This window comes from Bombina bombina, chromosome 1, assembly GCF_027579735.1.
Source record: "Bombina bombina isolate aBomBom1 chromosome 1, aBomBom1.pri, whole genome shotgun sequence".
In the NCBI taxonomy this organism is placed as follows: Eukaryota; Metazoa; Chordata; class Amphibia; order Anura; family Bombinatoridae; genus Bombina; species Bombina bombina.
In genome coordinates, this window is record NC_069499.1 from 408,104,072 (window position 1) to 408,120,815 (window position 16,744).

The following is a 16,744-nucleotide window of genomic DNA, read 5'->3' on the forward strand; positions in this document are numbered from 1 at the left end:
TGATCCCGTCTATTAAGGTCAGTCCAGCAATGAAATACCAGGTAATTCCTCTCTGAAACGTACGTCTAGTGTTTTGCCGTTTCTCTCGTTCAGAGAGGGATTGCCTTGTATTTAGGGGCAGGACTTTACTGTTAAGTCAGGATCAGACTAATATGCTACAGTAAAGTTTTTCTCTGTGAAAGGCACATGTGGAGCAAAAAGATGCTGCTTCTTGGGTGGTAACTAGCCATAGAACAAGCTATTATGCTATTGTTCGTTCCCAGGTTGAGCGCTTCTCTATTTTGATTAATTCCTTTCTGAACAAGGAACACGAACAACCCGAGACGATCGTTCCGGCCATTATAGGTTACTAGACCCAGAAATGCCTCAGTAAATCTGGATTTCTGTATGTTCTTTAAATTCCACAGATGTGTTAAGGCCCTGCTAAACAAAGCCTCAGTATATACATAGGGGAAATTAAACATGTTCCAAATTCCTCTACCTGACACCTGAGCTCACACTGCTAAACTTCAGTGTAACAGAAGACCACAGAACTAGATAAAGAAAACTGCAGAAAAAAACATACTCTAAACAATTAGACTAATGCCACAGCACCCTCTGTGGTTGGAGTACTGTACTGCACACAATATTAATAACTGCATTGAACAAGTCACAAGCTTAAAAGGCAGTGAAAGGAAGCCTAACATTGGGACCGTCCTGGGAAAAACAGGACAGTTGGCAACTATGTTAGGGTTGCACACAATTTTACAGGAAAAAGAAGTAATTACTGATCTTGGTAGTGATGTTCTTTACTCGTAATAATAAAACCCCCCTCAAAAAAGCATGCATATGTTTCTAACACACCAGTATATAAATACACTGCTCCAAAAAATAAAGGGAACACTAAAATAACACATCCTAGATCTGAATGAATTAAATATTCTAATGAAATACTTTGTTCTTTACATAGTTGAATGTGCTGACAACAAAATCACACAAAAATTAACAAATGGACATCAAATGTTTCAACCCATGGAGTTCTGGATTTGGTGTCACACTCCAAATTAAAGTAGAAAAACACACTACAGGCTGATCCAACTTTGATGTAATGTCCTTAAAACAAGTCAAAATGAGGCTCAGTAGTGTGTGTGGCCTCCACGTGCCTGTATGACCTCCCTACAATGCCTGTGCATGCTCCTGATGAGGTGGCGTATGGTCTCCTGAGGGATCTCCTCCCAGACCTGGACTAAAGCATCTGCCAACTCCTGGACAGTCTGTGTTGCAACGTGACGTTGGTGGATGGAGCGAGACATGATGTCCCAGATGTGCTCAATTGGATTCAGGTCTGGGGAACGGGCGGGCCAGTCCATAGCATCAATGCCTTCGTCTTGCAGGAACTGCTGACACACTCAAGCCACATGAGGTCTAGCATTGTCTTACATTAGGAGGAACCCAGGGCCAACCGCACCAGCATATGGTCTCACAAGGGGTCTGAGGATCTCATCTCGGTACCTAATGGCAGTCAGGCTACCTCTGGCGATCACATGGAGGGCTGTGCGGCCCCCCAAAGATATGCCACCCCATTACTGACCCACTGCCAAACCGGTCATGCTGGAGGATTTTGCAGGCAACAGAACGTTCTCCACGGCGTCTTCAGACTCTGTCACGTCTGTCACATGTGCTCAGTGTGAACCTGCTCTCATCTGTGAAGAGCAGAGGGTGCCAGTGGCGAATTGGCTTATCTTGGTGTTCTCTGGCAAATGCCAAACGTCCTGCACGGTGTTGGGCTGTAAGCACAACCCTCACCTGTGGACGTCGGGCCCTCATACCACCCTCATGGAGTCTGTTTCTGACCGTTTGAGCAGACACATGCACATTTTGTGGCCTGCTGGAGGTCATTTTGCAGGGCTCTGGCAGTGCTCCTCCTGTCCCTCCTTGCACAAAGGCGGAGGCAGCGGTCCTCTTACGGCCTCCTCCACGTCTCCTGATGTACTGGCCTGTCTCCTGGTAGCGCCCCCATGCTCTGGACACTATGCTGACAGACACAGCAATCCTTCTTGCCACAGCTCGCATTGATGTGCCATCCTGGATGAGCTGCACTACCTGAGCCACTTGTGTGGGTTGTAGACTCAGTCTCATGCTACCACTAGAGTGAAAGCACCGCCAGCATTCAAAAGTGACCAAAACATCAGCCAGAAAGCATAGGAACTGAGAAGTGGTCTGTGGTCACCACCTGCAGAACCACTCCTTTATTGGGGGTGTCTTGCTAATTGCCTATAATTTCCACCTGTTGTCTATCCCATTTGCACAACAGCATGTGAAATTGATTGTCACTCAGTGTTGCTTCCTAAGTGGACAGTTTGATTTCACAGAAGTGTGATTGACTTAGAGTTACATTGTGTTGTTTAAGTCTTCCCTTTATTTTTTTGAGCAGTGTACTTTGAGAGAAAATATTTGCTCTACAGATGTATTGCTAATGTTGAATATATGATAAATTATCTGGGCACCTACATCATTAAAGGGAGAGTCAAAATTAAACTTGCCTGATTCAGATAGAACATGCGATTTTAAGACCCTTTTAAATTCACTTTTATTTTTAAATGTACATTGTTTGCGTGCTATCCTTTGTTGAAAAACAGTATGTGCATATCCTACACCACTGTGAGCAAGCTGGTAATTGGTGGCTACACACATTTGTCTGGCCAGATGTATTTAGCTAGCTCTCAGTAGTGCACTGCTGCTGCTTCAGCAAAGAATACCAAGAGAATGAAACAAAGTCAATAAAAGTAGTACATCGGAACGTTGTTTAAAATTGTAATCTCTGTCTGAATCATAAAAAAACAATTTTGGGTTTCATGTACCTTTTTAATAAATATTTTTCTACACAGATATGCATTGAAGCTTTGATCACCTTCTCCCCCCCCCTTTTTAAATTCCCTAATCGGATTGATTTTTATTTAGAGCCGCATCTCTCAGTTGTTTTCAGTTTGTGTATGACTCGGATAAAGGAATCTGTTCTCTTGTTTTCTAACAACCTGGCTTGGAGTTCTGAGACAAAAGCCTGTTGCACAATATATTAAACATTGCTCTGGACTCTGATGCAGTCTGCGGTACAGACACTGTTAGTCAGTATACGTAACTTTCACTTTTATGGATGAGTTTTTCCTAGAGAATACCACTGATTACCGTCATATTTACCCCCCTAAACCATGTATACAACCATACTCATCTAGTGATATGAGAAATGACCAAGTGAGTATCATCTTACTAATGCATTAACGTGCTGGTAACTAAAGCAACTCCTGGTATTGTTGTTGTCAAATAGTTTCTGTATCTTATTCAAGTGAAACATTCTTATTATCTGTGGCGGGGATTTCCCACTAACAGTCAATTGATATGATCTAGATACATGTACTGGAAGGGAATCATCTGATTGCACTGTTTGGAAATAAAACTTGACAAAATAACAGATCATAACCTACACACTAGCAAGTCCAGGTGTGGGTGATTTGCTGATACTATAGGGGCATTCAGTTTTGGTTGCGTCTTTACTGATTCTCAGCAATATGTGTTTCAGATTATCAGGAATTGTTATTTACTTATTTGCCTATTGGTTTGAGGGTGCATATAAGATAAACAAATAAAATAAACCTAACAGTTTCTTTTGTGATTCAGATAAAGCACTGATTTTCAAACCTGTCCTCAGGTCTCCCCAACAGGTCAGGTTTTCAGGATTACATTGGATGAGAGCAGGTGATATACTCAAAATGTGGCCTGTTAGGGAGGCCTGAGGGTAGGTTTGAAAGCCAGTGAGATGTAGCATACATTTTTAATCAACTTATCAATTAGCTTCTATTATCACATTTTCTTTGTTCTCTTGGTGTCCTATGTTGAAGGAGCAGCAATACACTATTGGGGGCTACCTGAACATGTCAGATAACCAATGACAAGAGGCATATATGTGCAGCCACCAATCAGCAGCTAGCTACTTTTAGTGCTTTGCTGCTCTTGAATCTACCTAGGTATTATTTTCAATAAAGGATAGCAAGGGAACAAAGCAAATTAGGAAATAGAAGTGCAATAGAAAGTTGTCTACAATTGCATGTTTTGTTTGAATCATAAAAACCTTTGAGTTTCAGATGCCTTTAAATTGACATTATGTGAAGTGTCACAGGTCCTTTATGCAACCTGATTTGCAATATGGGGCCCATTAGCATAAGCTGATTATATTATTGTAGCATCCTATTAGCAATTTGACATTTTATGTATTGTTCTATCTTACTGGGCTATGTCACCTTTATATTTCTGTTACTGCCTGCATGAATGGAATCTGAATACATTTGGCATATTATTATAAAAGTGCATTTCCTCTGTTCACTAATCCTGTATTTCACTCTATTTAAACATTGTAAAAAGTTCTTCCTTTCAGACACAGGTTTCACTGAATCTTGGGCAAAAACGTGATTTATATCTGCAATGTATTTTTTGATCAGAGAACTGGGGGTGATGAGTGCTGTGAGGTTTTTGTCATTATTGTGACAATCATCTGGCAGCTGGACGGATTGGTGGTCTTTTATTTGAAAGAGGATTGCTGCTTTAACAAAAGAAAAACCTCACATACCCTTTGTTTCATATGCCATGGTTTGATATACCTATGGTTTTTAAAATGGGTCTTTACCCACTTTTTAATGGAGGCGATTAGATCCATCTTAGAGCATGCAACCACAATCCATTTTCAAGATACGTTTCAACAGTTTTCTAATACCATTTTAGCCTTTTCTAATTCAACACTCATAGACACTTGATAAAGCCCCCAAATTACCTTTTTTGGAAGTATTAATTTACATTCAATGAATTGTATTAATTCACTAAAGCTCTATTCATCACTATTGTATAATCAGTTTGCAGGGGCCAGATCACACACATTTACATATGTGTATATGCTGAGTATGTGATATCCTGTAAAGCTAAGGGGATCTTCAGGAAAGTGAGATCAGGACCCTGACGTCTAGCAATGCCGTGTAGCCTGTGAGTGCCCTTCAATCAATTGACTTTTTATACGTATTTCTGAGGAAGCACCGGGCAATTATTCAATAAAGATGGAAATGAGTGCATGATAATAGAATAAATAAATATAGTTCCTGTTGCAGCCATAATTAACAGGTTTGTCCTTTCTGTAGCTCATCTGAACTTGAGCAATTCATGACCAGTGTTCCCTCTAAGGTCAGTTTTGTGAGAGGCCCAGTGGTGAAACAGTTAATAAGAGAACCATGCCTTGCAGTCTGCATTGTGCAGTGTTTGCTAATTGCAGGGTGTGGTTACCTAATTAACTGTTTCACTGCTGAGCCGCACACAAAACTTGCCTTGGAGGGAACACTGTTTATGACAAACAAATCTCACATTTCTTTTTAGCAAGAAGTTTCCTATCTTTGCAGATGATATAGAAGAATAGATTGTGACGATAAGAACCATAAGCTCAATAAGTGTGTCCACATTTCCTATCAAGTGTAAGCTTAAAGGGACATGAAACCTACATTTTTTTTTTTCATGCTTGAGATAGAGAATATATATTTTTTTCATGTTACTTCTATTATAAAATAGGCTTTGTTCTCTTGTTATTCTTTGTTGAAGACATATCTAGCTAGGTAGCACTACATGACAGGAAATAGCGCTGCCATCTAGTGCTCTTGATAATGTATAACATTGTTGTAAAACTGCTGCTAAATAGTACTGCTGACACGTGCACACGCCTGAACGTACCTTCCTGCTTTTCAACAAATATAACAAGAAAACAAAGACATTTTGATAAAAGAAGTAAATTGTTAAGTTGTTTAGAATTGTATGCTATATCTGATTTATGAAAGAAATTTTTGGGGTTTTATGTTCCTTTAATCGGCTTATACCAGGGATTCTTGAAGTCTTCTACAGTGTTTGATTTTTCCACTTTAAAGGCACAGTCTACCATAGAATTGTTATTGTTTTAAAAGATAGATAATCCCTTTATTACCCATTCCCCGGTTTTGCATAACCAACACAGTTATATTAATATACTTTTTACCTTTGTGATTACCTTGTATCTAGGAACCTTCTTCCAGCCCCCTGATCACATGACTGTGACTGTTTATTATCTATTGGCTTACATTTAGCATTGTGTTTTGCTGAACCTTAAAGGGACACTAAACCCACATTTTTTCTTTCATGCTTCAAGTAGAGAATACAATTTTAAACAACATTCCAATTTAATTCTATTATCTAATTTGCTTCATTCTTTAGATATACTTTGTTGAAGAAATAGTAATGCACATGTGTAAGCCAATCACACGAGGCATCTATGTGCAGCACCCAATCAGCAGCTACTGAGCCTATCTAGATATGCTTTTCAGCAAAGAATATAAAGAGATAGAAGCAAATTAGACAATAAAAGTAAATTAGAAAGTTGTTTAAAATTGCATACTCTATCTGAATCATGAAAGAAAAAATTTGAGTTTTGTGTCCCTTTTAAATAACCCCCTGTGCCTGAACACAGTGTTATCTATATGGCCCATGTGTACTTTCTGTCTCTTTGTGTTGAAAAGAGATTTAAAAAGCATGCGATAAGAGGCGGCCCTCAAGGGCTTAGAAATTAGCATATGAGCCTAGCTATGTTTAGTTTAAACTAAGAATACCAAGAGAAAAAAGCAAATTTGATGATAAAAGTAAATTGGAAAGTTGATTAAAATTAAAAGTCCTATCTGAATAATGAAAGTTTAATTTATACTAGACTGTCCCTTTAAATGGAATTTTATTCCATGAATCAACCAATCTTTCTGTGATACTCTTGTAAATTACTCCTGAATTTCCAATTCATTTATATCACTTCTCATTTGATCCTGGAGCATCAGCTCTATTACAAACGTTTGTATCATCTGCAAACAAACTTACCTCTTGTGCTATCCAAAATTACATTTGTTCTGTAAAAATATATTTAGGGAGCAGCACCAGAGCAGTTCTTCTTGAAGGACCCAAACTGTAGCACGTGTATTATAGTATTCCTTTTTAAAGGGGTAGTGTCATTTTCCTCTTACTGTGTTCCCAGTGATTTGATATACCAGCATTTTAAAATGTATGGGGAAAATCACAGTACACTGTCCCTTTTAATTGTGATTTGTTTTTCTTTCTCTTCATATATCTAAGTAATCTGTTTCTGCTGTTTGTATCCTTCTCTGCTTTCTCTTTTGGGTGTGTTCTCTCTTAGGAGTTTAAAGGGAACACAAAGAAACTTGACTCACTGTTTGGTGGAGTCGGATAGATGATAAAAAAAAACCCCCTGGCAAATGCAAGTACAAGATGACTAAAAATGTGTCTATTATTACAATTCTAGCCACAAGGAGTATTTTTACCATGTAAAACAATGTAATCACTTGGAGCTTGACAAATTCTATGAACCACTTTTTTTGTTTTTGTTTCTGATTCATTCTACATTCAAATAATTTCCCTACTGGCGGTCTCCTAAAATATGTGCACAGCCTCTCAGGGTTTCTTATTATATCAGCTGGTGCTGCAATCACAGAGGCGATACTGATAAAGCAGAACATCAAGAGGGTGGGGAGCAGAGCTTGAGAAATCCCAAGAGCCCATGGCCTTTTAAATTCTAGCACTGGCTCTGCACTCTCCTATGTGCATCCTTATAGGATATTATTCTGAAGCGCCTAAGAAATTGTGACTTGCTTCTTGCCATTCTCATTGGTTCTTAAAGGCATTTTGAACTGCAATATTTTCTCCACTTTAATCTGTTCCTAATAATCCACTTTACCTGCTAGAGTGTATAAAATTGTTTACAAGTAGCTCCTTCACCTTTACTTTGTCTTTTGTAATAGCTGCTTTTACTGTAAATATCAATACTGCAGAAATCAACCTCCCAGCTGTGTGTGTGTGTTGGGGGGCAGTCCATTTAAAAGGGAGTGCAACCCATTGTTCATTTAAAGGGACATTATACACTCATTTTTTCTTTGCATAAATGTTTTGTAGATGATCTATTTATATAGCCCATAAAGTTTTTTTTTTAAATAAATGGATAGTTTTGCTTATTTTTAAATAACATTGCTCTGATTTTCAGACTGCTAACCAAGCCCCAAAGTTTTATGTGAATACTGTCAGCTACCTTCTCCAGCTTGCTCCTGTTTGTGTAAAGGGTCTTTTCATATGCAAAAGAAGGGGGAGGGGGGAGTGTCTTATTTGCCACTTGCAGTGGGCTTTCCAGCTGCCTTTTCAACAGAGCCAAACTGACAGCTTCTAAGTAAGTTTTTAAACAGTTTTATACTGGATTTTTATATCAGTATCTGCATTTTATTCTTTATAGTAGTGTCTATTACATGCAGTTATATGAAAATGAGTGTATACTGTCCCTTTAAGTATCATATACCTTTATCTGCCCTTATGCTAAGTATAAAAGTACGTTGAGTAGCTTGTTCTTCAGCTATACAGGTAGAGCTAACTTTCAGCTTTGACTTTGTGGGTGATGTTCTGCAAACTTTTATTTTGAAAGGTCGTAAAAGTCAATGATATGCTGTCTTACTATGGGCTAGATTACGAGTGAAACGGTAGTTTGTGCTCAACTTTGGCATTTTGCATGCGTCGGGTAGCACGCATATTACAAATTGAAAGTAAAAAGTTTTTGCTTGTGCGCACAAAAAACTAAAGTTAAAGTATGGTGTCCGCGTTAACGTATTCCCCCATATACTTCAATGAAGTGAGAATTTATTATATATATATATATATATATATATATATATATATATATATATATATGAGCTAGGAAAGGGAGGGCACTCTCAGGATTTATATACATCAAAGTTAGTTTATTGTTTATAACAACAACGTTAGAAAGTCATAAGGATAGGTCGACGTTTCGGCTTACATAGAAGCCTTCATCAAGACAGATGAGCAACTCACAACGGCGACTTGCAGCCGCACACAACACCACCAGTTTCAGGAAAAAACCAGAAACATCACTACAATAAAATAATTGATATTAAAAAGACCCCGGTGAGTGCCTTTCTCTTTTGCATAGTGTATACATATTATGTAAGTGCACCCTGGGCAGAATATTTTTTTCAAATACTGTTACTGAGAGTGCTGTACCACCAATGACTTATGTATATATATAATGTGTGTGTATGTATCTCAAAGCATGTTAAATTCAATTGTGCTCAACCGAATGTGTTTACTTTCAACTTGTAATACGCGTGGGAAAAGATCCACGAAAAGCCAGACACTCATAATCTAGCCCTATCTAAGTGCACTTTATATAGCAAAGTACTGTATGTTTAAAAAATAAAATTGGTAATCCCCAATATTGCTTGAAGCTCATGCACGATAACATACATCCAGCATAAAATTACTTTTATGTCTCATGAATAACTTTTTCTAAGAACAGTACATTAAAACATATATTTAACGTATTTATAGGTATCAAGTGCCTTTGTACAATCAAAGCTGAGTGATGTTTATGATTTTGTGCAATAAGTGAAAACTTTCTAAAGTAATGACAATTAAACTGTTCGGAAACGGTAAAAATACATTTACTTATTTACTTTTTCTTTTTGCAGAAAACAATGGCTTTTCAAAGTGTCATTAAAGGAACACTGCTTCTTGGAGGAGGCGCAGTTGCAACAGTTTTCGGTCTTTCCCATTTGACAGATAAGAGGAAAAAGGTATTTTCCACAATTTTCTTTTTATGCTATATAATGTGTTCCTATCATAGTACACAGTCTTCTCCACAGACAATTTTGCTAGCTAGGTGGCATTACGAGGTAGCCAGGTGGGGGCAGTGTAATACTTATTTTACAACATTATAACAGTTTTTGCTATCCAAAGCACGCATTAATTGCATAATTTAACATAAATATATTTACTGATACTTTGTGCAGTAAGCGTTGAAAAAATAAATATTAGCTAATTTTTGCTTAATTTTGTCTTAAATTTTCGCTGGGTGGTCAGTAAAATAAGACGGGTTTTGTGCCCATTATTTACATAAGTCCTGGGTAGAACACTGCACTCACACACTTTCTCATACACTTGCACAAACTGGCACACTCGCACACAGACAGGCTGAAGTCTGGGGGAGAACACTGGTACATAATATTATGTGGCATTGGGAGAAATATGACCTGGAATGACTACGCATAACTTGTTCACAGTTTTGTTTTATAGATTATAAATGGGACCATTTATTTTAAAGGACACTTTGAGATTGTAAAATAAAATGTTTATTTCTTTCCTAAGATATGGAGAGTCCACAACTTCATTCAATTACTAGTGGGAATATCACTCCTGGCAGCAGGAGGAGGCAAAGAGCACCACAGCAAAGCTGTTAAGTGTCACTCCCCTACCCATAATCCCCAGTCATTCTCTTTGCCTCTGTCCATGGAGGAGGTGAAGTTTGGTGTCTGAAGAAATTAATTCCTTTTTCGGGTATTTTCCCCTGCAAGCAAGGATTTGGGTTTAGCTGAGGCCACGTCAATCTCTTTAGTAGAGTAGTAGTGGCTTTTAAGCATTTAGGAAGTTGTGAGTCCTTGCTTTGTTTCCTAACACATTGCTGCTCATGGTACAGAAAGCCAGAGTTGGTTACTCTGTTCTTTCTTTTTCTACAGGTCTCTGTAAGGAGTATGTGTCCTTTCACGCCTTGTGAGCTGTCTTCCTGCTGGACAGCTAGACTGCAGGTAAGTGCTTTTGTCTTCTAGGTCTTGGAGACTTGCACTTCAGATAAATATGTCATATGCAGTAGATGGGTACATTTTTAAAATCCTTTATACAGGCACATTATGTATGTTGAGACTAGGGGGTTAATCTTCTCTTTATTGGGACTTTTTTCCTCTTTGGGCTAATTTTGTTGAAATGCTTTATTAGTATGTGTGTAGCTTATGTTTTATACAGGAATTTATGTATAAACTTAAAATTCAGCAGTTGGTTTTCTTTGCTTGCTTAGCTAGAACAGGCTAACTGACAGACTGCTTGAGCGTTTGTGTAAATTAAGTTCCGGTGTTGTAGGCAGAGGGAAACGCGCCTTTTACTTGCTGCGTAGTTTCCTCTCTCTGCCAGTCATGTGACTTCTCTCTGCTGTTGGATAATCACGGAGCGGAGCGGCGTCATTGAATTTTAGTCTCTTCAGTGTCCATCTACTATATGATTGTTTAGAGACTTCTGGCAATCAAATATAAGTTTTACGGTAAGGCACTTCAGCCTGTCTGAGGTGTACGGGGCCTGATTGGTTTATTAATTTAAATAATTTTTGCATAACGTTAAGTGGCTGTGGTATTAATTTTTTTTAAAAGTGACAGTGTATTTAAAAAAAAATCTACAATTTGGGGATTTTTTTTTAGTTTTTTTATTGAGACATAAAAAGAAAACAATTACAAAACAAATAAGCATTGTCAAAGTGCAGTATAAACATAAATAATCCTATACTTCACAACGTAGGATAATACATGTCCTTCGTCGCTTGCGCATCAATTAAAAAATAAAGCACATATAAATGTTACCTCTCTTTTTATGTTTCTTGAATATAATAACCTCGTTAGGAACTTAAAGGCCTCTTTTGGGCCTGTATGTAGTGAGAATGAGCAATAGAGGTTAACTAACCCGAACATATCAATTAACAACATATATAATCTATTACATGGGAATGAACAAATATATCATAGGTAGATGAATTCTCTCTGGGATCACTTTTCAATTTACCATCTGCCAATATATCTAGCCATGCTATGCTGTGCTGGCTCGCTTAACCCACGCCAACTCTCGATCTTTTTAAGGGGCTCTCCTTCAACTGAGTAACTCTTTCGCTGTGTGGCAAAAAAACATAGTGAGGGAGCAGGGCTTCCACATAGCACTGAGGGATAACAACCCCGTAGACAAAGAGAGTCTTGTATTGCAATCAGGCTTTACCTGCCAGCATTGACAAGGACCCTGGGACGAGATAAGGCGCATCTCTAGACAAAGTGAATTGGTTCTGAGACCAAAGCCCAGGCACAGTCTCAGTGAACAGCAAGAGATCTTTCCCTCTTAGGGCCTTTCGGGACTCACGTCTTCAGTGTTGGAGCCCACATCGACATATGAATGTATGGTCGGTTTATCCGGGGTATTGTCGCCCATCAGAGTCGGACTGTAGTGCATCGCCTGTACTGTAGTTGTCCTGAGAGGTTGAACCTGTAAGTCCACATTGCATTCCATGTGTAAATTACATTGCGGCAAATAGGTGGCTCGGATCAGCAAAGAGAGTTGTTCCTCAAATCTCTGCAACACATTCTCTATAACAAACAATATGCTCTCCATTATTGTATGAGAACAGAAACTGTTGGTATTTCCACTAAACCAGATCTGCCCCTATGTAATAAGAGTAATACTTATCTGAGAGAGTCAGTTCAGCTCTTACAGCTGTTGAACCTGGTGAACTAGGAAACTGGGGGGTAAACAGAGTGCTAGGCCGCCGCTGCACACTTTATCTATTCCGGTCTGCCTGGCTGGAGTTTGAGACAAAAAGTGCAACATTTCGATCTTCGTGTATTAGCTAACATATAGCACTTTGTATAAACTTGAATGCTAGTTCTTATGGGCGATAAGCAGCAGGTTTATCAACCCCATATCACAGCCGTTTCTGTAAAGCAGCCATCTTGGTCGGTGTCAGGACCCACCCCCCAATTTGGGGATTTTTTTATTTAGTATTATGGACATGGACCAAGACTCTGTGTCTTTTGACAAGCGCTTGTTATGCCTTGAGGCACAAATTGTTTTGCTTATGCAATTCCATGCTGCATGCTTAGCTAGAACACTTCAATTTAAAGATAAATTGTTGCCCTCTGAGCCCAATGTCTCTCAGGATGATGCTGTGCCACAGCTTTCTCCTCAAATGTCCCAAGCCTCTATGGCGATGGCGTCACATACAGTGCCCTGCAGTTCCTCTCAGCCTCCTGGAGGAGTTTATTTGCCTGCAGATTTTGCTGCACAGGTATCATCTTCGGCATTATCTGCTTTTCCTATGCTGGGAAAACGCAAGAGTAACATTAGACATTCTGAAGAAGTAAACTTCAGATTTAAGCTTGAACACCTTCGTGTACTGTTAAATGAGGTATTGGCTACTTTGGACGACTCCGATATTTCTGTCGTTGTCAACCCTAAGAAGTCTAATAAACTTAATAAATACTATGATGTTCCTTCCTCTGTGGAAGTTTTTTTCCTGTACCAGACCGTGTAACAGAGATTATTTCACAGGGATGGGAGAAGCCAGGGATTCCTTTCTCCCTGTCTCCTGTATTTAAAAAGATGTTTCCTGTTGCTGACTTAAAGATTCTTGGCGCACAGTGCCTAAAGTAAAAGGGGCTATATCTACTCTGGCTAAGAGAACTATGATCCCTATTGAAGATAGCTGCTCCTTATGGAAGCTTATTTGAAGAAGATGTATGTTCATCAAGGTCTTCAATGGCAACCTGCAGTTTGTATTGCCACAGTAGCAAGTGCGGCATCTTATTAGAGCAACGCCTTGTCTGAATCAATTTTAGTAGAGACTCCGTTGGAGGAGATACAAGATAGGATTAAGGCTCTCAAACTAGGCTATTCCTTTATTTCTGATGCTAACATGCAAGTTATTAGACTGGGAGCCAAGAAGTCTGTCTTTTCTGTCCTAGCCCGTAGGGCATTGTGGCTAAAATCTTTTTCAGCTGATGTTACCTCTAAGTCCAAACTTCTGGCGCATCCTTACAAGGGTAAGACCTTGTTCGGACCTGGTCTGGCAGAAATAATTTCTGATATTACGGGTGGAAAAGGGTCTTTTCTACCGCAAGACAAGAAGAACAGACTCAAAAGACGTCAAAGTAATTTTTGTTCCTTTCGTAACTTCAAAGGTCAAAAGTCTTCCTCTCCCGCTTCCAAGCAGGAGCAGCCCAAGTCTTCTTGTTAGCCTAATCAATCTTGGAATAAGGGGAAGCAATCAAAGAAACCCTCAGCTTAGTCTAAGTCAGCATGAAGGGTCGGCCCCGGTCCGGGATTGGATCAAGTGAAGGGCAGACTTTCCCTGTTTGGTCATACTTGAAGACGAGATGTCCCAGATCCTTTGGCTGTGGAAATAGTATCTCAGGGTTAGAATTCAAAACTTTCCCTCCCAGGGGCAGATTCCACCCCTCAAGATTATCTGTAGACCAGGTAAAAAGAGAGGCATTCTTGAACTGCTTTCAGGACCTTTCCTCCCTGGGAGTAATTGTTCCAGTTCCAGTAAGGGAACAGGGTCTAGGATTCTATTTAAATCTGTTCGTAGTTCCCAAAAAAGAGGGAACTTTTTGACCCATTGTAGACCTAAAGTGCCTCAACAAGTTTCTCAGGGTACCGTCCTTCAAAATGGAAACCATTCGTTCCATTCTTCCTTTGGTCCAAGAGGGTCAGTTCATGACGACCATAAACCTGAAGGACACATATCTTCATGTTCCCTTCCACAGGGATCATCACAAATTCCTGAGATTCACCTTTCTAGACAAACACTTTCAGTTTGTGGATCTTACGTTTGGACTTGCCACAGCTCACAGAATTTTCTCAAAAGTTCTGGGGGCTCTCTTGGCAGTGATCAGGTCTCTGGGAATTGCAGTGGCGCCATACCTGGATGGCATATTGGTTCAGGCGCCATCTTTTCAACTAGCAAACTCTCATACAGAGATCTTGTTGTCTTCTCTATGTTCCGACGGTTGGAAAGTGAATCTGGAAAAGAGTTCCCTTGTTCCAGCTACAAGGGTGGTTTTCTTAGGGACCATAATAGATTCCATATCTATGAACATTTTTCTGACGGAGGTCAGAAAATCCAAAATTCTCTCCTCTTGCCTCTCCCTTCAGTTTATTGTTCGGCCATCAGTGGCTCAATGTATGGAGGTAATTGGTCTAATGGTCGCTTCCATGGACATCATTCCCTTTGCTCGATTCCATTTGAGAGCTCTGCAATTATGCATGCTCAGACAATGGAATGGAGACCATTCGGATAGATCTAGACCAGCCGACAAGAGACTCTCTCCCATGGTGGCTTTTTTTCAGGACCATCTGTCTCAGGGCACATGCTTCTGGAGACCTTCTTGGGTGATTATGACCACAGTCGCCAGCCTGCTAGCAGTCTGGGACTCGTTAAAGGGACTATGGACTCGGGAGGAGCTCTCTCCATAAACATCTTGGAGTTGAAAGCGATTTACAATGCTCTCATGGCTTGACCTCAGTTGTCTTTAGCCCGATTTATCAGGTTTCTGTCGGACAACATCACCTCAGTGACTTCAAACACCAGGGAGGAACTCGGAGTTCCTTAGCCATGAAAGAGGTGGCACAGATTATTCAGTGGGCGGAAGCTCACAATTGTTGTCTATCTGCCATCCACATTCCTGGAGTGGACAACTGAGAAGCGGATTTCCTGAGCATACAGACATTTCATCCCAGGGAGTGGGCTCTCCATCCGGTGGTGTTCTCCAGGTTAACCCTCAAATGCGGGGTGCCGGAGTTGGATCTGATGGCGTCTCGGCAGAACGCCAAGCTTCCCAGGTACGGTTCAAGGTCAAGAAATCCTCAGGCCGCACTGATAGATGCTCTCGCAGTTCCTTGGTATTTCAGTCTAGCATACCTGTTTCCTCCGTTTGCGCTCCTTCCACGAGTTATTGCTCGTATCAAACAATAGAGAGCATTGGTAATTCGAATAGCTCCTGCATGGCCTCGCAGGATTTGGTATGCAGACCTAGTGAAGAGGTCATCTCGGCCACCTTGTAGGTTGCCTCTGAGGAAGGACCTTCTAACTCAGGGTCCATTCCTCCATCCAAATCTCATTTCTCTAAAGCTGACTGCTTGGAGATTAAACGCTTAGCTCTGTCTAAGCGTGGATTTTCTGAGTCGGTCATTGAGACCATGATCCAGGCTCACAAGCCTGTTACTCGAAAAATTTACCATAAGGTATGGCGTAAATACCTTTTATTGGTGTGAATCTAAGGGCTACTCTTAGAGTAGGGTCAGGATTCCTAGAATCTTGTCTTTTCTCCAGGAATGTCTGGAGAAAGGGTTGTCAGTCAGTTCTCTGAAATGTCAGATTTCTGCATTATCTATTTTGTTACACAAGCATCTGGCGGATGTGCCAGCTGTTCAATCTTTTTGTCAGGTCCTGGTCAGAATCAGGCCTGTGTTTAAACCTGTTGCTCCTCCTTGGAGCCTTAATCTTGTTCTTAAAGTTTTGCTGCAGGCTCTGTTTGAGCCAATGCATTCCATAGATATTAAGTTGCTATCTTGAAAGGTTTTGTTTCTTATTGCTATCTCTTCAGATCAAAAAGTTTCGGAACTCTCGGCTTTGCAGTGTGATTCGCCTTACCTTATCTTTCATGAATATAAGGCGGTTCTTTGTACTAAATTGGGGTTTCTTCCTAAAGTGGTTTCGGATAGAAATATTAATCAGGAAATGTCTTGTTCCTTCTCTCCCAGTCCTTCTCATGAAGAACGTCTGTTGCACAACTTGGATTTTTGCCAGTCTTCTGCCCTGTTTGTTTCTCAGGAATGCGTAAGGGTCAGAAAGCTACTTTTACTTCTCTTTCCCTCTGGTTGCGAAGTATGATTTGTTTTTCTTATGAGACTGCGGGACAGCAGCCTCCTGAGAGAATTACAGCTCATTCCACTAGGGATGTCACCTCTTCTTGGGCTTTCAAAAATTAAGCTTTTGTGGAACAGATTTGCAAGGCTGCAACTTGGTTCTCTCTGCATACTTTTTCCCAATTTTCCAAATTTGATA

At 40.0% G+C, this 16,744-nt stretch overlaps 1 protein-coding gene across 1 annotated transcript in view; it reads left to right on the forward strand.

Annotated features, from left to right (window-relative positions):
• GPD2 (glycerol-3-phosphate dehydrogenase 2) overlaps window positions 1-16,744 on the forward strand; it is a gene marked incomplete in the record, with an annotated part of 636,690 nt that overhangs the window by 55,792 nt on the left and 564,154 nt on the right. Inside the window, 1 exon segment of the mRNA XM_053698314.1 lies at window positions 9,567-9,671. Within this exon segment, the coding sequence (XP_053554289.1) occupies window positions 9,573-9,671 (99 nt within the window).